We start from the raw sequence: 19534 nt of genomic DNA, 5'->3' as shown, positions 1-19534 counted from the left end.
CTTCTTACACACCTACTTCCAACAGACAATTTTGTTGCAGTGTTTTATCCTTTTCAACACAGATATCTCGCCAGCTAAATCACTGAAATAAATGATAATCATCATTTTATAGCGTCTGGTGCGGATCCACGTCACAGCTCAAGCATTCCAGGATAATTCTTTCGCTAGATTTTCTTGAACGTCACTTCTTGTTTTATGTATGGCTCGTAAATCCAAAGTCAAATCAGATCAATGGAATCCATCCCTCCGCCGTCGTCCAGCGTCGCTTGATCATTTGCCACACATTCCACAAGATAGCGTTCTTGCATATGCATCGCTGCCACCCACTCCCATTTCCCCTTCTCCGTCCTCATCTACGCCAGTGTCACCCACGCCTGCCATTTTCAATAAAATACCTTCACCGCCATTCTCACTTTGGGATTACCTACGGGAAGAGCTTCTGGCAACGGACTTTGATTCACACCAGGAGTTGAAATGGGAGCGTGTTAGCAATTTCCTCAATATTCCTATAGCGATTGAGCATGTGAGTCAAGTTCACTCATAAGTTTAAATGATATTGACATCTTTCAGATTATTGGTTTTGGGTATCTGCTTTGCCTGGACTCGTTTCTATACACATTCACCATCCTCCCGATTCGCTTTGCCATCGCACTGTGGCGTTTGATATCCTTCAAGCGGCTCCCGCCTTCTCAGAAGGCGGACTTGCTACGAGCGCTGCTGCTTGTGGTTACAACCCTCATCTGTATCCCGCTGACGGACGCAAGCAAGATATACCACACCATACGCGGTCAGGATACGATAAAGTTGTATGTAATATTTAACGCGCTCGAGATGGCGGACCGTTTGTGTGCTTCCATTGGCCAGGATATTCTCGATTGCCTCTTCTCCCGTTCCAGTCTAGTCCAGTTGTCTTTCCGTCCCATCATCTACTTCTTCCTCGCTGCCCTTTACACCATCTCACATACATTCGTGATGTTGTATCAACTTCTCTCGCTCAATGTCGCCATCAATGCGTACGATCATACCCTCTTAACTCTCCTCGTTTCCAACCAGTTTGTTGAGATCAAAGCTTCCGTATTCAAAAAGTTTGAAAAAGACAATCTCTTCCAACTCACATGCGCAGACATTGTAGAGCGTTTTACACTTTCCCTCATGCTTTTGGCCGTAGCCTTTCGGAATCTCATCGATCTTACAGGAAGCGCAGCACTTTTTGATGACGCGCTTCTCCCGCTTAGTTTTGGGTGGTCGCAAGCCGGGGTTCTCTGGACCATAGGATACCCTGTGTTGTTAGTTATGCTATCTGAATTTCTCGTGGACTCTCTCAAGCACGCCTTTATTACAAAGTTCAACCATATACGGCCGACAGTTTATGCTCGGTATATGGACGTTTTATGTCGGGACCTCGCCTGTGGCAGCGCTGTTGGTCGGAGGAAGCATACATATGTAGACCAATCTCCGCTAGTTGCGCGCCGTTTGGGGTTCGCCCCACTTCCCCTTGCTATCCTCTCCATCCTTATTTGCGGACAGAATATTCGTGAGCTGGACTTGAAATGGAGTGCTATGGCGCTCCTTTTCTGGCTATGCTTCTTGGGCGTGAAGATCATCCTAGGTGTAAACTTAGTTGGATACGCGACGTCAAGGCAGGAGAGCATTGAAGCCGCAAAGCGGGCAGAGGATAAGGAAAACGATTTTGGGAGACCGGCAATCGGAGAAGGCAACGAAGAAAGGGCGTATAACAGCGAGCTAAAAGGGATGTTGGATGATCCTAGAGACGATGTTGTGAGAGTCGCAGAGATGGGGGAGGGCACGCATCGTGGGAGACAAAGAGTTAAGCTGGAAGATCTTACACGATTTACGATGGTCAAAAGGATTTGGTAAAGAATTGTTTGTCAAACAGCGGAATCCTCTATTTTCTATCACACGGCGGTAAAGCCTGCCTCCTTTAGTTTCGTCACCAACTCGTCCACAGACTCGACCTTTCCGCCACCAATACGCTTAGGAGGCTCTGCAACCTTTACAGTCTCAAGAATAGGCGTCAAGTCTACACCCAGATCTTCCGCTTTTAGTTTTTCTACTGGTTTCTTCTTGGCCTTCATGATGTTGGGTAGCGAAGCGTAACGCGGTTCTGTACGACTGCGTTAGAATACGCAGGAGAAGATGAGAGAAGGGTCTAACCATTCAACCTATGGAATTATTAGAAAACAACGTATTTGCATTTTAGGATCACTGACCGTAGATCCGTCGTAATGACGAGTGGTAGCCGACATTTCAGCTCTTCAGAACCGCCATCAATTTCGCGGAGTACTGTTGCGATCTTGCCTTCAGCATCGATGTCGACCTTGCTCGCGTATGTCGCCTGGCCCCAGCCTAAAAGACCGGCCAACATCTGCCCGGTTTGTCCGGAATCATCATCAATGGCCTGTTTCCCCAGGATGACCAGGTCAACGCCTCCAGCCTCCTTCTGCCTTTCAATGATAGCCCGAAGGGTCTTGGCTACTCCAAGGGGTTCAGGTGACGGTGCAGACTCGGGGATCTCGACGTGAATTGCGGAGTCGGCACCCATAGCGAGGGCTGTACGAAGGGTATCAATGGATTTCGGTGGGCCAATTGTTACCGCCTTTATGGATTTCACTGTTTCTTTTAGTCGTTCACGTATCCGAATGGCCTCTTCCACCGCTAACACCGACGGACACAATTTTAAGTTCACAATCAATAGGTAAAGGCAGAAAATGAGGAACCTATTTCGTCGAATGGATTCTGGATGAACAACACAATTCAGCTAAGGTATATTTTTCTTTTGCTTTCAACGAACACACCATGGAATGTTTGACGTTCAAATCCACACCCGTCTGTTGAGGATTGACCCGGATCTTGACGGCATAGTCAACGGCACTGGAATCCGGAATCTTAACGGTCGCGTCAATCAGCGAAGCAAAACATACCGCTTTACAGGAATGAGAATATTGAGCAAACGAGCGGCAGAAGGATGCATGTTTGGCGGTAAGAAGGTAAGCCGTTACCCGGGGGGTTAGTGGGGTAGATTGAAATAAATAAATAATTGAATCGGACTGACAGTCCGAAGTCCGATGGCAATCCGATTGAGGCGCTCTGCCCTTCCGCAACGTGGCTCCCGGGGTCTACCACAACTGTAGCTTCTTTCGCTGTGCCCTTTCGTCGTCTACGAAATAATCTCGTGAATAATTCTTTGTTTCGGTTTGGTTCCATCAGCTGCGGCATTCAGAATATGCAAGATTTTGATTTAAAGTAGTCGTAAACCAACCTGAAGCAATTGGCGTTAAGTGCACCACGTACACAGATGGTACGATTACATAACAGAAGTCACAGCGCGGCCCGTCACGGTCGCGTATGTCACGGGATTCCTTATTCGGCGCTTACTGTGATAAGCGACGGCGTTTGAAATTGAACTGCAACCTTCACGACTCTGATCTCAGACGCGACGAACCGCGAACATTGGTCTCTCTTCTTTACTCAGCTACAGGATTCTGAGGGCACTGCAGCTGACTTGGACCAACTGAAGGAGATGTATATCAAGACCTTGACCATCCAAGGGTTCAAATCATGTAATGTAATTCGTCGGGCAAACAGTGGATTCTAATGTGTTTTCAGATCGTGATCAAACACAAATCGAACCATTCTCTCCAGGACATAATGTTGTTGTTGGAAGAAATGGCTCAGGGAAAAGTAATTTCTTCGCAGGTGCGTTAAGCTGCCATCGCCACTATAATCACTATTCATTATTGTGAAGCCATCCGTTTTGTGCTCTCTGACGCATACTCGTCCATGACGCGTGAGGAGCGCCAGAGCCTTATGCATGAAGGAGTTTCGGCGACGACTACGCTTTCGGCGTACGGTTCGTCTTCTCTCGTTTTCTTCATGTTGATCTCCTCAATGTTATACAGTTGAAATTATCTTCGACAACTCCGACAACCGATTCCCGACAGGCCATGATGAAGTTATTCTACGCAGAACCATTGGTTTGAAGAAGGATGAATACAGTCTGGATAAGAAGAGCGCGAGTAAAGCCGACGTTATGAATCTGCTGGAGAGTGCGGGATTCAGTAAATCGAATCCATATTACATCGTTCCACAGGGTCGGGTGAGTGGTATCATTCTGGCCCATGAGGTGCTAGCTAACCATGAGTAGATTACTGCGTTAACAAATGCGAAGGATCATGAGCGCCTCGCACTTTTGAAAGAAGTGGCCGGAACCAAGGTGTACGAGCAGCGTCGGACAGAGTCGCTGAGAATCATGGCTGAGACAGACGCGAAGCGGTCAAAGATCAACGAGCTTTTGGAATACATCGAGTCGCGCCTAGCGGAGCTGGAAGAGGAGAAGGAAGAGCTAAAGGAGTTCCAAGACAAAGACAAAGAACGGCGTTGTCTGGAATACGCGTTGTATCAACGTGAGTTAGAGGAAGTAGGAGAGGCACTGACAAATATTGAGGAAGAGCGGAAAAGAGAGGTTCATGGAGCGAACGTCCGACGGGAGAATTACAATGATAGAGAGAAAGAGATCCAGGTACGGGAATCATTGGTCTTTGTGTTTCTACCGCTCACAGTCACAATAAAAGGACATGGAGAAAGAGTTGTCTGAGGTCAAACATTCGCTTCAATCGCATTCGGCTCTCCGCAAAGACGCACAAACGGAACTTACTGAACTGATCCGGAGCCGTACAGAGCTGACATGCACCGTGGAAGACCTTCAAATGGCTGGAGCTCGTGCCGGCGGGAAAAGGGCAGAATTTGAAGCCGACCTCGAGGATATCGTGACGCGAATTACAGAGAAAGAAGGATCGCTGCAAAAACTCCTACCCGACTGGGACGCTAGAAAGAATGCAGAGACTATCGAGAAGCGACGGCTTGATGAAGCTAACGCAAGGCTTTCAGCTCTTTTCGCCAAGCAGGGTCGTGTGACGAAGTTCAAGAATAAAACAGATCGGGACGGGTATCTGAAGCAGCAGATTGCATCGATGCAGGCGTACCAGACAAGCCAGATCGAAGCCCTACAAATTTCCAGAACGGAGCTGGAGACTGCTCGACGATCGCAGGCAGAGGTCGACGAGAAAATCACCTCTGTCCAAAGTAAAATTGAAGATGGCAGAGAGAAAGTGTCAGAGATGGTAGATGAAATCCGAATATTGAAGGAGCAACAGAGTGAATTGACAGAGGCGAGGAAGGATAAGTGGAGGGAAGATACCAAACTGGAAAGTTTAGTCGGTCGTGCTGCAGATGAGCTGAGAACGGCTGAACGGCTGCTCGCTGGCATGATGGACAAGGTATATAATATTCTTCTCTGAGACGCATGATCTTGACATTCTATGTAGGATACCGGAGCGGGACTTCGTGCTGTAGATAAGATCGCGGAACGCTACAGGCTTGAAGGTGTATATGGCCCCCTATACCGTCTTTTCGAAGTCGCCGACACAAAGTTCAGTACCGCAGTGGAGCTTACAGCTGGAAATAGGTTAGAAATTCTTCTTTTCAATTGAGAATCATCCTAAAGTCCCTATAAGTCTCTTCCACGTAGTTGTCGATAACGACGAAACAGCGTCCAAGGTCCTCGATGTCATGATCAAGGAAAAAACAGGTCGGGTGACATTTATGCCCCTCAATCGACTCAAACCCAAAAATCCGGCACTTCCGCATACGCCAGAGGCTATTCCTCTTATTGAAAAATTGCGATACAATCCTGAACATGAGACTGCGTTCCAACAGGTCTTCGGAAAGACTTGTGTCTGCCGAGATCTGACTATTGCGGCAGCCTATGTCAAGAGTCATAATATCAACACTATCACTCTCGATGGTGACAGAGTCGACCGCAAGGGTGCTCTTACTGGTGGTTTTCACGACATTCGCCGTTCAAGAATTGATGCTGTAAAGAATGTCTCGCAATGGCGGACCAAGCATGACGAGGATGGCCGGAAGTCTAAGGCCATCAAGGCGGATATATTGGAACTTGACCAGAGGATCACACAAGTGACGGGAAGAATCACCGTATTGAATGCGCAGCAGATGCAGATAAGGGAATCCAGGGAACGACTCGTGCAGGAAGGTATTTCGTTGACGAGAGAGAAAGAACGGTTGAAGGAACGAGTTACGAAGCTGGAGACCGATATCGACGAGCTGGAAACAGAGCTCAACGGTATGGATTCGAAATTCGAAGGGTTGAAGAGTGAATTGAAGACTCCTCTCATGGCTGGATTGACCGCCGAGGAAGAAGGACTGATCGAAAGCCTGGGGCGAGAGGTCGAGAAGCGGCGAAGAGATTTAGTCGAGCTGACCAAACAGAAGAACGTTGTAGGTGCCGTTTCCGATGAAGATTAGTTTTCAGCTGATCTTTGTCTCCATAGTTGGAAAGCAAAAAGAATATCATCGAGATCGAATTGAATGAAAGATTGTACCGTCGCCGGGACGAGCTACGGTTGAAGATGGAATCTGTACAAGAATCAGATGGCGGTGAAACGTCAGCTGCTGATGACCTCGAAACGCGGAAGCGCGAGCTTAACAGCTTAAATGCATCTATTCAGAGCTTGACCCGGCGCACGCAAACCATGGAGAGGGAGAGCGACGAGTTTACCAATCGGATACAAGAATTGCAGCGGTCGCTAGAGAGAGTTCAAGCCCAACAGACTGAGGACAGCCGGAACATTTCGAGGCAGCAGAAAAATACCGAACGGTACATCGCCAAGCGGCAGATGTTGGCTAATCGCAAAGACGAGTGTAGTCGCAACATCCGTGATCTAGGTGTCCTTCCGGAGGAGGCTTTCGAAAAGTATACGAGTGAAAAACTGGACCGAGTAGGCATCCACGTCATCGTAGTACACAGAGAACTCATATCCAATTTCCTTAGCTCGTCAAGAAGCTCCATACAGTCAACGAAGGCCTCAAGAAATTTGCGCATGTCAACAAGAAGGCGTTTGAACAGTATAGCAATTTCACGAGACAAAGGGACCAATTACTAGAGCGAAGAGAAGATTTAGATAAGTCTGCGCAGTCCATTGAAGAACTAGTCGAAGTTCTGGATCGAAGGAAGGATGAAGCAATCGAGAGGACATTTAAACAAGTTGCTCTCAACTTTGAGGAGGTGTTCTCCAAGTTGGTGCCTGCTGGAAGGGGTCGGTTAATTATTCAGAGGCGAATGGATCAGGTACGTTGATTCTCATCGGTTTGAAATCTAGTGTGACAAAACCGCCAGGATGAGGAGGCGGACGAAGACGCGGAAGAGACACAGCAGAGCACTATCGATAACTATACCGGGGTATCAATAAAGGTACGCATATACAACCAATATCTGTGCCATACGACTGAACACGATACAGGTCTCTTTTAATTCCCAAGTAGATGAGGGTTTGCGAATCCAGCAATTATCTGGCGGTCAGAAGTCATTGGTTGCACTTGCCACCGGTCAGTTCCCTGTCCCTGCCTCAATGACGTCGGCTTACGGGGCTTCATAGTATTTGCTATCCAGAAATGTGATCCTGCGCCCTTTTATCTTTTTGATGAGGTACGAATATAATGACTTGTATCTACAATTCTTATCAATATCTCAACAGATCGACGCCAATTTGGATGCTCAGTATCGTACTGCCGTTGCTTGTGAGCTATTAGTCTTCATGCTTCTGGAAAGCACTTTGCTAACAAGCTGATTTCTAGCAATGATCCAATCATTGTCCGATAGTGCACAGTTTATTACGACAACTTTCCGTCCCGAGATGTTGGTGACGGCGGACAAGTTTTACGGAGTCTTGTTCAATAACCAGAAAGTATCCTCTATTCGAGCTATCAAGCGTGAAGAGGCACAGGAGTTTGTTGATCAGGTTAGTAGGAATAATTGAGGCCGTCTCTTTCTGACCATTCCTTTATCTTCGCAGGAGGCACAAGCTCAATAGGGAGCTGCCTTCCTTCGATTTGTCGAGCTTTTCTTATCAAGTATCTCCCTGTTGTCTGTAATTGGTAGTGTAATTTTAATCTCTCTCTGTTGTGAAACCATTTATATGAAGGTGGAAAGAGACAGCTTTCCAGTTTCTCTAGATCCCGGATTCGATGTAAATGTATGGAGTGGGACAACTAAATTATTCTGATCGCGAGATCTTTATCTTTATAACCTCTTCCTTGCCCTGATCTTTCTTATCGAGCTGACCGGTCAGGAGCTACTACTATTTCCGTTAAATTTAACTAGATATTTTCCATCGACGCGTCAATCGTCGGTGAAGGTCAGTAGTAAGCTATTCAAGCGACCTGCAAGCTTCTGGAGATGCCTTCAAGGAGTACGTTTTATCTCCGAAAATTGTTCTAATCTCTCAATCCGGGAATGTTTGGACTTTAGGTACCTTCAGTGGTGACAGTTGCGTCTGCCACTGTAATATATTTTCAGTGCCTCTCTATTCAGGGCGGCCATCACGAGTATTGATCAATTCATCGGTGAATTCATCATGCCAAGACTCATGCCGGAAAATGCCCTTTCATGCGCCTCCTTCTTCGTGTTGCGGCTGTAGGCGTCTTCGTGCTCGTTCTGAGCACCTTGTATGCATATCTCAGCTATCGACCATCGTACGAACTATATGCAGACCTGATCGGCGCAGAAATCCAGCACTCCCTGTTTGTGTCAGGATCCTCTACGAAGCACTACGTGATTTTTCAGCAGCTTCAAGGCGCAGGATTCAACAATGAAGCCCAGGAAATACTCCATTTCCACCATCTTGCCTTCTTGACAGATAGGGTTTACATTTACCAGCCCTTTTTCTGGCGCCCGCGCAATGAGCCCCTACCATTGTCGGCGTTTCTGCTGGGGCCCACTGAAGGGTCAGTTTCTGATACTGTCTGTCCTACAGAACAGATCACTCACATAACTATCGATGCCCCTCATCGTGAGCTTTGGCAGACCGCTTTGGATGTACTTTCCTCAGATGATAAATGCCTCGCTGTGGATAACTGGGTCCTAACCCGGAGGTAAGCGCGGCTGTAAGTCGACTTGAAATCTCTGCCCATTCTTATATATTGTGTCTAGTTTCCTCGAGTCTGTATCGGTAGCAGAAATATTCCCCTTATTTTCCGTCTGCCTCTCCACCCAGTTCCTATGGTCTATTCCTATACAGCACCTTGCAGCTCGAACACATGCAGCTCTCAATCTACGCTCTTCCTCGTACCCCGTGGCGGACCCTTATATTGCACTCCACCTTCGTCGCGGTGATTTCTCATCGCACTGTCTTGACCTTGCGGAATCACAAAAGAATTTTACGACATGGGCAACCTTGCCCAACCTTAACATTCTCCCACCAGCCCTGGATGTACAGAATTCTTCATCCATTATGGAACATTGTTATCCGATTCTTCCCCGAGTGATAGACGCTATACGCACAGGCCTCGACCGCGCACCGCACGCGCGCATCCTACATATCCTACATGACGCTAAATGGGATCACCCCCTTGTATATGCACATATGTGGAAGATCGAAAAAGCTGTCAAAACATGGGGATGGGTGGACAGGGTGACACACAGTGGACAGATCCCAGCCGGCTGGGGGGAAGGCGATTTTACTGTCGGAGTTGATATGGAAGTAGCGAGCAAGGCCGCATTTTTTATTGGTGTAGGTTATTCAAGTTTAACGAGTCAAGTGGTGGCTTTGAGGCTTGCAGGGGGACAAAGCGAAGATAGTATTTTGTTAATGTGATATATTTATTACTCTTTATCTGAATACCGTATTTATTATGAACGATACCACATCCTATATATTCTGCTTGGTACTTTGAGTTGCTAAGAGCCTTGTGCAAAGTTTATTTTCGTGTGCTTATAAGCGAAGAAGCGGCCAACAACCTAAATGCACGGGCTTCCGGCCCGACGGTCCGATACCACGTCTGAATTTTTTTTTGGTCAGTGACCGTCATCATGCCTCGAGCGACAACAGATCGATTTTCAAGAGCGCACCAGCCATCAGCAAGGGCTTCAAAGGAGAAAAGAAATGGAGAATCCTCTTCGTCTGCTGTCCGCAACCCGATATTCAACACAGAACGATTTGGCCAGCACATCTTGAAAAATCCGGCTATTGCCCAAAAGTCTGTTACCGTGTCTCTTCTTTCGGAAGACGTGCTGACCGACGTGTCTCGCTAGGATTGTAGATACCGTGAATCTCTAATGACTTTATTACTTTATCCATGAGTTGACGATCATTAGGCCAATCTCAGACCTACGGATAAAGTACTGGAAGTCGGTCCAGGTACCGGTAATCTGACAATGCGAATACTAGAGAAGGCCAAGCTCGTCACTGCAGTAGAGATGGATCCACGGATGGCGGCTGAACTGACGAAGCGAGTTCAGGGAAAGTACGCTCAATGTTCAATCGTCTCAGTATGCCAGGCTTACCATACATAGACCTGAACAGCGGAAACTAGAAGTTATCATTGGCGACTTCGTCAAAGCGGATCTGCCCTATTTTGACGTCTGCATATCCAACACCCCGTATCAAATTTCCTCACCACTCATTTTTCGGTTACTCTCGCACCGCCCTCTGCCTCGAGTATGTGTCTTAATGTTCCAGCGCGAATTTGCGCTGCGGCTTCTAGCACGACCAGGTAGTAACCTATGGTCAAGATTGTCTGCGAATGTTCAGCTGTTCGCGAAAGTAGACCATGTTATGGCCGTTGGGAAGAACAACTTCCGACCAGCGCCTATGGTAGAAAGCAGTGTCATCCGTATGGTGCCATTGGACCCACCTCCTCCCGTGAAGTTCGAAGAATATGATGGTCTGGGAAGGATCATTTTCAGTCGGAGGAATAAGACCATACATGGAAATTTCATGGCGAAGGGTGTCGTCGATATGCTGGAGAAAAACTGGCGGACGTGGTGTTCAGAAACCGACCGGGTATGTGTCTGTTCCTTTGGCATCCAACGCGTATGTCTTTGATATCTGAATCGTACAGATTATTGAGGACAATGTGGATATGAAAGCCAAGATTGACACCGTGCTCGAGGAGACTGGAAACACGGAAAATCGTGCAGCTAAAATGGATGTTGATGATCTACTAAAGTAAATGTTGTTAAATCTGCTGTTCACTGTTCCTACTCACCTTTCATACCAGACTGCTGTCTGCTTTTCATGACATCGGTGTACATTTTGCGTGATTTATGTATTGATTTGTCTATGTACTATATACCATATTACTTTATTCTGAATTTTATGCTACCTACTTTTTCAGTAAGGCTTATCTTTCTACGTGTCGCGTTTTGATTCACATCTCATAGCAGATCTTTACATTCTCCTGTTGTTCCTTCTTCCTCTTCTTCGGGACTTTACGCGTAACGAGAAGCTCGTCCCTTCTGTCATCGCAGTAACTTGATAGAAAGGTGCGGCAGGAGATTGTCTCATGGATTGTGAACCAGGCTAACATGTCCCAGGAACGGTCCTAATTCAAGCATAGCGAGAAGGTCTGGTGGTGCGCGAACGCACAGAATCACAAGCATCGGCTGATTACAAGCAAATAACCATACTAATAAGGCTTATGGAAATACGCAACGATACTGGTTCTCTGAAGAAATTTGAATCCACATTCCGCGGTCAGATAGACGTCGATGAAACATAAATTCAACCCTTTGGATGACGGTTCAGGTGTCGCAAAATGACAGATGTGATGTGATGTGATGTCCAGTCCGTGTCACAGACATTGGAAACGCTCTGCCCAAACGCTCATTTGCTGTTCCAGAACAAGGATGCCCGCTAGGGAAATCAGGCGGCCTTGTGCTACTTTTATTGGACACAAATCAATGTAGTAATTTTGTGGTACCTTGGTTCTCGAAACTAACTCCACGGCGGACCGGCATCAACGTTATCTCAACCACCATCTCATGCCAGAATTTCTTATGCAAGAGCAGGTCGAGAAGGCATTTACTTCTTGTTACTCCACCATTCCATTTTTTTTGATTCTCCATGATTTCTCGTTTCAGTTTCGGCGTGACGGGTGAGGCTCACCGGCTAGAAGGAGTTGATTGAATTTGAGCTAAATTTTCTGATACTCCTGCATAGCTATCTAGTCGTTCCTGGATTCCTAGCAAGTGATGAAACTAGAGCTCTCCTAGCTAGATGTAAGAAATATCTGGATGACTTCTCCATCGAAGACCATCCAATGGTGCGATATACGCTGCTTTTGCTGTCCCAGCCTGACTCATGACACTTATCCTTTTGAGACTAAATTCACGACTGGAGACCACGACCACGTCGGTGATGATTACTTCCTAGACTCTGGTGACAAGATGTGAGAGTGGCCTCTCGCTTTCTCATATCAAAGACCGACGCTTTTTTCATATCATAGACGATATTTCCTGGAGGAAGATGCTGTTGATAAGGACGGCAAGCTCAACAGGGATAAGACGAGAGCCGTGAATAAGATAGGTCATGGTCAGCCTTTTAAAGCTAACTTGCTTTCTTTGTGTCAATAAGGTTTGTGTCAGGTCTACATGAACTGGACCCACTGTTCCGCCAAGTGACACTGGAAAACGACAATGTCAAGGCCGTTATTCGTGATTTGAAATGCCATCGTGATCCTGTTGGTCTGTAATCACTAATTTTTACTTGTATATGCTTGACTTATCTCTGATCGCTCAGCACTTCAGTCCATGGTCATCATGAAGCAGCCTGAAATCGGTGGAGAAGGTTGTTCATATCTTGAAATCTATCGTTTTACTAAACTATATCATCTACCACAGTCGGGGAACATAATGATTCGTGCGTGTGTTTGCATTGTGTGAACATACCTGCTATTCAACCTGACGGCCCACGAATAGGACGTTCTTGGTGACTACCCTCGTTTATGTTGGCTATCAGGAAAGTGATATCAGAGAAACAGTACACGAACCCGCCTTCTGCCCTGGGCTTTTGGATTGCGTTGGAGAAATGTACACTGCATAATGGCGCCTTGTCATTCTTACCTGGTTCGCACCTTACCGCGCCCATAACCAAACGTTTCGTACGGTTGCCACAAGGAGGGACCGGCTTCGAAGCCCTTCCTGTCAGTGCAGACTCCATGACTCCACCAAAGGGCGAATATGTCCTCGAGACATGTGAACCAGGTACGTTGCTTCGTCTCGTTTATCACTGACAGCTTTCCAAGTCATTGAATGACATGGCTAGGCGACCTTGTGCTCATTCACGGCTCCGTTCTCCACAAGTCGGAACGCAACGTCAGTCTGAACACACGGTTTGCGTATACGTTTCATGTGATAGAATCTCCTCCATATGCTGAGTATGATTCGAAGAACTGGCTTCAGCCCACTGACGCGATGCCCTTCTCTCATCTTTTGGATAGAACGTCGTGTATGTATCATTAAATAAATAAAGCCAACAAGAAAAGATTACCTCTAATTGAAATCTTGACTTTTGGTCAAGATCAGTTGTCCGTTGATGGCCATGTTTGACACTCACTCGCTACTTTCATCAACCCCATCGACATGGTGGCCGCTATCCCTCTCAATAGCCGCTCTCTCTGGTCGACATTCCTTCTGGCGAGCGCAGCCGTTCTGCTCCTCCGTCGACTAACGCGAAGCCCTCGACGTCCGTCCAAAATTTCCCAAAGTGATGAGCGTGTCTTGATCCTTGGAGCATCGGCAGGCATTGGTCGTGAAATAGCACGGCAATACTCTTCACGGGGAGCCAAAGTATGCGTCGTAGGGCGGAGGGAGCGCTTACTTGCTGAGCTCGTCAATGAGTGCAAGTCCTTGGACCACAATGTACTGGCATTGACTGGGGACGTGGCTAGCGCGGACGACATGATTCGTGTCCGTTCAGCATTGGAAACTGGTTCGTGTTCAATGATTACCCACTGACTTTCAGCCGCTAATTTAGTGTTCACCAGAATGGAACGGACTAGACACGGTCATCTTATCTGCCGGTGTATCTGCCCTTCAGCCTATTCTCTCTGTCGCCGGCATTGAGAATCAAGAGAATGCTACTACGCTTCCTGACATCGACAGCGAAGGCGTCAACAGAGCTGTTTCAATTACTGAAGCGGCCGTCCGAGGCAACTACGTTGGTCCTATGGTCGTCGCTCTTACTTTCGTGCGTTTCTTTCCATTTATAACACCCTACCCGTTCATATTGGTATCGTTGTTCCAGATCCCCCTCCTTACTCGCACCTCCAAAGCACCGTCCATTCTCCAGATCTCTTCTCTCGGTGCCGTCGTTCCAGCCGCGACAAGAGCCCTGTATGGATCAACTAAAGCTGCTTCCCTCGTTCTTTATCAAGCCCTCGCAAGCGAACACCCATCCATTTCCTTCTCTTCTGTGCTTCCCGCCACCGTCCAAGGTTCGTTTCGCGCTTCTGCTGTAGACCAGGGCACAGTTCGCGAAACAGATCCGAATACGGGCGGTATGAGGCCTAGCCATGTAGCAAGGCGGTGTATAACCGCAGTGGATAACGCTGAGAAGATCGTGTTCATGCCAGGCTGGATGAGAATTGTTCATTGGCTTTATTGGCTGCGGCCGGCTTTGATAGAGCCGGCGACAAGGGCAAAATACAATTACCACCCAAAGGTTTGAGGTACGACAATATGGGCATGTTGTGGTCAGCTCAGCGCATATTACCTCTACAGAGAGAGCTTTAATCATCGTCTTAACTCTTGTACGGAACTCATTGCTTCAGCATGAAAGTGAAATAATTATTCTTTTGCGTATGCCTACTGCATTTGCTCTAGTGTTATAGATGGTACATAAACAGGTTCCTCCTCGAAGATGATGCCGTTCCAGGGCTAATAATCCGAGAGAAAGACGAAAACAAACAAAAAAAAAAAATAACCGTTAGATAGCGAGAAAATAATACTGCCAATGAAAGCGAGCGTATTAACTCTCTTCAAACAGGAAGAGGGGAGGTCAGAGTGGTGATGATGCCGATAGGGAAAGGAAAAGAGAGTGATCCGGGGGAGGCGCCAGTAATACATGAGAAGAAACAAATGGTGGAAATGAGAGTCGCCATGATGGGGGTCCCCATAAAAGGAGGACCTGAAATTGAAGGAGTAATGCGATGAGATGCAACGGTCAACTTGATGTACATTTTACCCGGAGAGAATGAGAGACCGCCGGATACGGAAATAGTGTCGAGATGATATAATATTATGCCCAGGATTAGATGAGGAGTGACGCGAAGGAAAAGAGACAGAGCCAGATGAAGTATCATGTCACGAACAGCGTAACCTGACCGCCAGGTCGGTACTGCTCAAATGCCATCTGAACATCCTCTGTAGATCCTAGCGATACCATATCGCCATCTTCATCCTTGTACTTGACACGAAGGGGGCCATCATCTCGGCGAGGACCGCACAGCCGGATTTTCCGTCCGACCTTCTCTACCAAATCATCGTACTCCGTCGCCCGAGGAACCTGAATGACAAATATATCTTCGTGGAAATGCACTTTGACTTTGACGGGGTGAGGGAATGGGGCATGGCCCGCTCCATTTACAGAATCAAAAGTTTGTGACCGCGACGCCCGTAAGCCGACACCACCACCACCCAGTGACGACTCACTGGAACCAAAGGGTGTGATGGGCGAAGAGGAGTTGGGAGAGTAGTCCGAGCTGCCAGTAGAGTCACTCGAACCACTGCCTCGCTTCTGACCAATGCTACTGATAGAGTTGGACGATACTGAATGTATCCATTGCGACGTCGGGACTGGTGGAGTTGGGCCCGGCTTGGGAACGTAGGCATTCGGTTGACTAGCACTGCGTGACCGGTTAATGGGCGGTGGCGGCTGCGTACTGATGGGAGCAGGCGTCTTCGGGATACCGGTACGATATTCACCGCATTCATCGTAGCCTGATCTAAGTTTGGTTGAGCTGAACTGACTTCGAAGAGGGGGGCGTGTGCGGACACCCGCTCCAAAGTTTGTATCAGATGCATATGACCCACTACTGATATTGGACATATTTGAATTGAGCCGTGACGCTATAGGACGCTGAGCGCTCGTAGGCGTTGGTGCCCCTCGCCATTGTTGCATGTGTTCTGTTGTTTCCGTTTGAGCACGAGGCCGATCATAAGGTGCTGGCTGAGGATCACGTTCTGGGGCCATACTAGCTGCTATGCCACGCCGACTTCCAATCGGTGTACCGCGTCCGGAATGTCCTGAGGGGAGATTTGTGGGCGGATAGTCTTCCAAATCCTCCTCGTCAACTTCCAACTCAAACCCATCATGTGGAGGATATCCATGAGGTCCTGTGCCATATCCTGAGGGATAACTGGACTGCTCGCTGTATACACTATCACCCCTGCCCCGACTAGCACCATTAACACCGTGAGCACTACTCGGTGCTTGTGCGGGATAACCAGGCTGTGCAGAACTGAACGGGGGATAGGCGGGATAATTGCGGTTGACAGTGGGATTATTGTTAGCCAAAATTTTGGCCATGCTGCGCTCCGATGCTCGACGCTGTGCCAAGTTATTAATCAATCGGTTGATGACAGATTCCCACTGTCGCATCTGGTCTTCGCGGCGGCAGCGCAGGGTGAAGTATTCAAGGTCATCGTCTCCCTTCCACCATACGGCGAGTGGGTATTGCTGCGTACCAGAAGACGCTATAAAAAGAAGCGTGTCAGGTGTGTGGCAACTGATAAATAGTAGTGGAGACGAACTCGAGATTCGGGATGAGGTTGGAACAGCTTTAGTAACGTTACCGAGAAAGATACGCCCTTTGAGAAGTAGCGGTGTATTTTTCTTCTGCGGTTGACCGAACCCGCCGGGTAGTACGAGAGGGGGAGGAGCTGCTTGCTTCTTGAGGATCGAATTACTCTTGCCCATCTTTTTCCCATTAACCGGCGGCGGGACAGCTTCTTTGCAACATAGAATAATCTTCTCAAAGAGAAACACGTGGTATTCCCGGTCGATGTCCGATTTGGTGACAATGAAAATGTCGTTGAGTAGCAAGTTGCCAAAATTCTCCAGATGATGACCCTTCCAGTCATCTACGCGACTCTGAAGATTTTTAACAGTCTGTTCGTTCTCGGCATGCCGTTGGGCTTCATTGATTTTGTCCGTAATACGTTTGGCGGCAGCTGAACCTGCCTTGAGGTCTTCGTAGTGAGGATAGGTTTCGGGGTCGGCTGCTTTGATAAGGGACTGCCAAGAACGATAAGCAAAGGCAGCACGACATGTGTCGATGTGTAAGACTCACATCAAGGAGAAGAGGATACTTGCAGATTCGTTGGATTGGCTTTATTAGGAAGGCAGGCAGTTCGCCTTTGGCGGCGATCAAGTGATTGAGGGGCTGTTGAACAAATATTTATATTAGCATCGGTGTTTGCCGCATCAACCACCCTGTGTTGGCTTGACAACACATGGCAACACATGGCAGACGATAACGAAAGTAAGTGGTACTCACAGTCAAGCTGTTTTCGTAGGCGAGCATGAGCTCCGATGCGTAGGTATAATTGGCACAGTAAGGCTCATAGACGACGAATTCTTCTTCCTATTGTTCCGGATTGGTAGAACAGAACAAAGCTCAGCATGGTAATGAGGAATATGGCAGGAACACTCACGCTCTCGACCCAATGTTGGCCCCATCGCTGGTCATGCCAAGGAAGTTCGGCAGTGCTCTCTAGTCGAATGAGGAAGCGACGCTGGAAGTTGAGCAGTTTGTTGAGGTTGGGGAAGAGCAGATGGATGGTGTCTTGATCAATGATGTTGCTTTGAGACAAGGCAGTGGAGTATTGCTTGGTGAAAAGTCAAAAGAGGAACGCAGAAATGAAAAGCATAGACGTACCTGCATGATCTCTAAATCCTGTACGTATTTCCGTTCCGTCTCTACCATCTCTCGTATGATGTTACTTCTGGCACCATCTTGGGTGGTTGAGGGGGGGTTTGGAGCATTCGGATCTGTGGATATGGACTCGGAGGAGTCCTGAGTGGACATGTAAGGAGGTGATGGGGGAGGGTCCTCGAAAGAGCTATCGGGCAGTTGGTTGACTATCGCAATGACGGCTTTGATAACCTTGAAAAGACAGAGATATTAGAGCATGGAAGAGAAGAGAAGGTACTAGCAATGGCGCACCTTGACCAGTCCATCAGTGGACTCGCGGTTCCACAAATCTGTGACGGTAAATAGTTCACAGCCAGGTAACTTCTTCTGGGCGTCACCAGCACGCATGATGAAGAGTGCAATAGCCCTCTTCTTTGCACGGTCCGGGTTCGCCTCGTACTGCGCTTCATCGAACTGTGAGTTGTTTATCTTCTCAAAGTCGTCTGGGAGTTGATCGAATATATAGCACAGGGGAATGCCGAGGGAGAAAAGGTCCCATAACTGTGTTACGGGGTCGGTAGAATGTCGTGAATCATGGGAAACGACGAGGTGAAAATAGCGTGAAAAGCCACGAATCTGCAACAAACGAGAGCGCAATCGAACGCATTCCTGGTAGAGAGAAGTGATAGCAGCTTGGTTGAGAAGAGTGTTGTTTGCAACTGGGGTGTCAATCTGAAGGCCCGTGGTCGATACTATGGATTTTTTGCGGCCTGCGACGGAAGCCATGGTTGTCGAACGGGCGGAGGAAGGAGGAGAACGACGAGCAGGAGGATGTCGATCTTGGCCGGAGAGTGAGAATGGTTTAGCACTGTGAGAGGCAACGGTCCTTATGTTTGGTCTTATTTGTGCATTGCTATGTCCGAAAAAGGAAACACGTTTCGAAAAATCGAAGCCATCTGTTCAGAGTTTGTGTTTTTTTTTCCGCGGAATCTCATTGAGATCTTCGAATTCGTATGCCATCGGATGTCTTTGAGACATTGTTCCCCTCTCGGTTCCGTCGTAGTTCCCTTTCCATAATATCTCTAATATCTCCAGTAGAGAAAGTCCCTTGGTGTGTCACTGCTACAATCAGTTGGAAACACCTTGTTGGACAACCAGCGTATATGTACGGATCTGTCTCGTCTCTAGGCCGCCTGGTAATCACATATCACATATTTCCCAAGGGCTTAGCTAACCAATCCAGTACTCTTTTGATGTTTGATCAAGCATGTCCCAAGTCAATCATATGTTGGAGCGTCTTCATGAGGCCATTATTGTGTTTCCCTTGTCATCGACCGGCAAACCAGTTTTGGCCTTGATGGGTGTGTAGCTATCAAGTTCAAAAAGCGTTTAGCAAATTGGTCTACTCAATCAATCAAATCAAATACCGGCACCGGGGTTATATTTATTGCGCTGCTATCGTTTGAAACTTTGCAATCAATGCATATGCTCAATTGGAAACAAGATGGCCATTCAAGCATTAAAAGCAACTGTGATAATTACCTCTTATCGTCATATGGACACGATTTCGATTTTTGCCATGGCCAAGTCGAAGACCAGCAGGTCCGCTCGTCAAGGAACATTTCATCGGGGGGGGGGGGCGAGATCTTGATAGAACGGCTTTCGAAACCGAGGCACCACTGACAACATCAAGACACATCCTCGGTGGCCTGGACCAAGGGGATGTACTGTTGGATATTATCAAGTTGCGTGCCGTATAGCGTCGCGTTTGTTTTCTATGGCCCAAAAAAAACTACTCCCA

At 47.6% G+C, this 19534-nt stretch overlaps 7 protein-coding genes across 7 annotated transcripts; 5 read left to right on the top strand and 2 right to left on the bottom strand.

Moving 5' to 3' along the window:
- On the top strand, nt 1-1985 carry BT62DRAFT_123884 (DUF747-domain-containing protein). The gene is made up of 2 exons (XM_043179766.1): nt 1-523; nt 571-1985. The coding sequence occupies exons 1-2, from the start codon at nt 200-202 to the stop codon at nt 1876-1878; spliced, it is 1632 nt and encodes a 543-aa protein (XP_043040014.1). The 5' UTR covers nt 1-199; the 3' UTR covers nt 1879-1985.
- Nucleotides 1744-3032, bottom strand: BT62DRAFT_949426 (electron transfer flavoprotein, beta subunit). The gene is made up of 6 exons (XM_043188104.1): nt 2943-3032; nt 2817-2892; nt 2739-2757; nt 2232-2676; nt 2176-2183; nt 1744-2125 (listed from the first exon to the last, which is right to left on the bottom strand). The coding sequence occupies exons 1-6, from the start codon at nt 2990-2992 to the stop codon at nt 1917-1919; spliced, it is 807 nt and encodes a 268-aa protein (XP_043040013.1). The 5' UTR covers nt 2993-3032; the 3' UTR covers nt 1744-1916.
- A 5005-nt stretch (nt 3033-8037) lies between these two features.
- Nucleotides 8038-9765, top strand: BT62DRAFT_123787 (uncharacterized protein). Its single transcript, XM_043179765.1, has 3 exons — nt 8038-8288; nt 8348-8970; nt 9029-9765. The coding sequence occupies exons 2-3, from the start codon at nt 8486-8488 to the stop codon at nt 9690-9692; spliced, it is 1149 nt and encodes a 382-aa protein (XP_043040012.1). The 5' UTR covers nt 8038-8288; nt 8348-8485; the 3' UTR covers nt 9693-9765.
- A 142-nt stretch (nt 9766-9907) lies between these two features.
- On the top strand, nt 9908-11140 carry BT62DRAFT_894393 (rRNA adenine dimethylase; the record flags this gene model as incomplete). The annotated part of the gene is made up of 5 exons (XM_043183173.1): nt 9908-10084; nt 10193-10341; nt 10391-10880; nt 10939-11045; nt 11098-11140. The coding sequence occupies 5 exons, from the start codon at nt 9908-9910 to the stop codon at nt 11138-11140; spliced, it is 966 nt and encodes a 321-aa protein (XP_043040011.1).
- Nucleotides 11141-11551: 411 nt separating this feature from the next.
- Nucleotides 11552-13389, top strand: BT62DRAFT_123592 (phytanoyl-CoA dioxygenase). Its single transcript, XM_043179764.1, has 11 exons — nt 11552-11896; nt 11960-11973; nt 12039-12141; nt 12200-12267; nt 12325-12410; nt 12464-12562; nt 12618-12665; nt 12719-12737; nt 12797-12806; nt 12859-13081; nt 13143-13389. The coding sequence occupies exons 1-11, from the start codon at nt 11861-11863 to the stop codon at nt 13337-13339; spliced, it is 903 nt and encodes a 300-aa protein (XP_043040010.1). The 5' UTR covers nt 11552-11860; the 3' UTR covers nt 13340-13389.
- A 71-nt stretch (nt 13390-13460) lies between these two features.
- Nucleotides 13461-14772, top strand: BT62DRAFT_931944 (uncharacterized protein). The gene is made up of 3 exons (XM_043186246.1): nt 13461-13808; nt 13864-14066; nt 14124-14772. The coding sequence occupies exons 1-3, from the start codon at nt 13778-13780 to the stop codon at nt 14544-14546; spliced, it is 657 nt and encodes a 218-aa protein (XP_043040009.1). The 5' UTR covers nt 13461-13777; the 3' UTR covers nt 14547-14772.
- Nucleotides 14773-15176: 404 nt separating this feature from the next.
- BT62DRAFT_1005801 (uncharacterized protein) lies at nt 15177-18519 on the bottom strand (the record flags this gene model as incomplete). The annotated part of the gene is made up of 7 exons (XM_043177184.1): nt 15177-16573; nt 16631-17114; nt 17170-17262; nt 17377-17463; nt 17534-17707; nt 17758-17985; nt 18046-18519. The coding sequence occupies 7 exons, from the start codon at nt 18517-18519 to the stop codon at nt 15177-15179; spliced, it is 2937 nt and encodes a 978-aa protein (XP_043040008.1).
- Nucleotides 18520-19534: the final 1015 nt, after the last annotated feature.

Source organism: Guyanagaster necrorhizus, assembly GCF_019112545.1.
Source record: "Guyanagaster necrorhizus MCA 3950 unplaced genomic scaffold BT62scaffold_12, whole genome shotgun sequence".
In the NCBI taxonomy this organism is placed as follows: domain Eukaryota; kingdom Fungi; phylum Basidiomycota; class Agaricomycetes; order Agaricales; family Physalacriaceae; genus Guyanagaster; species Guyanagaster necrorhizus.
This window is presented reverse-complemented; position numbering and strand designations above follow the sequence as displayed.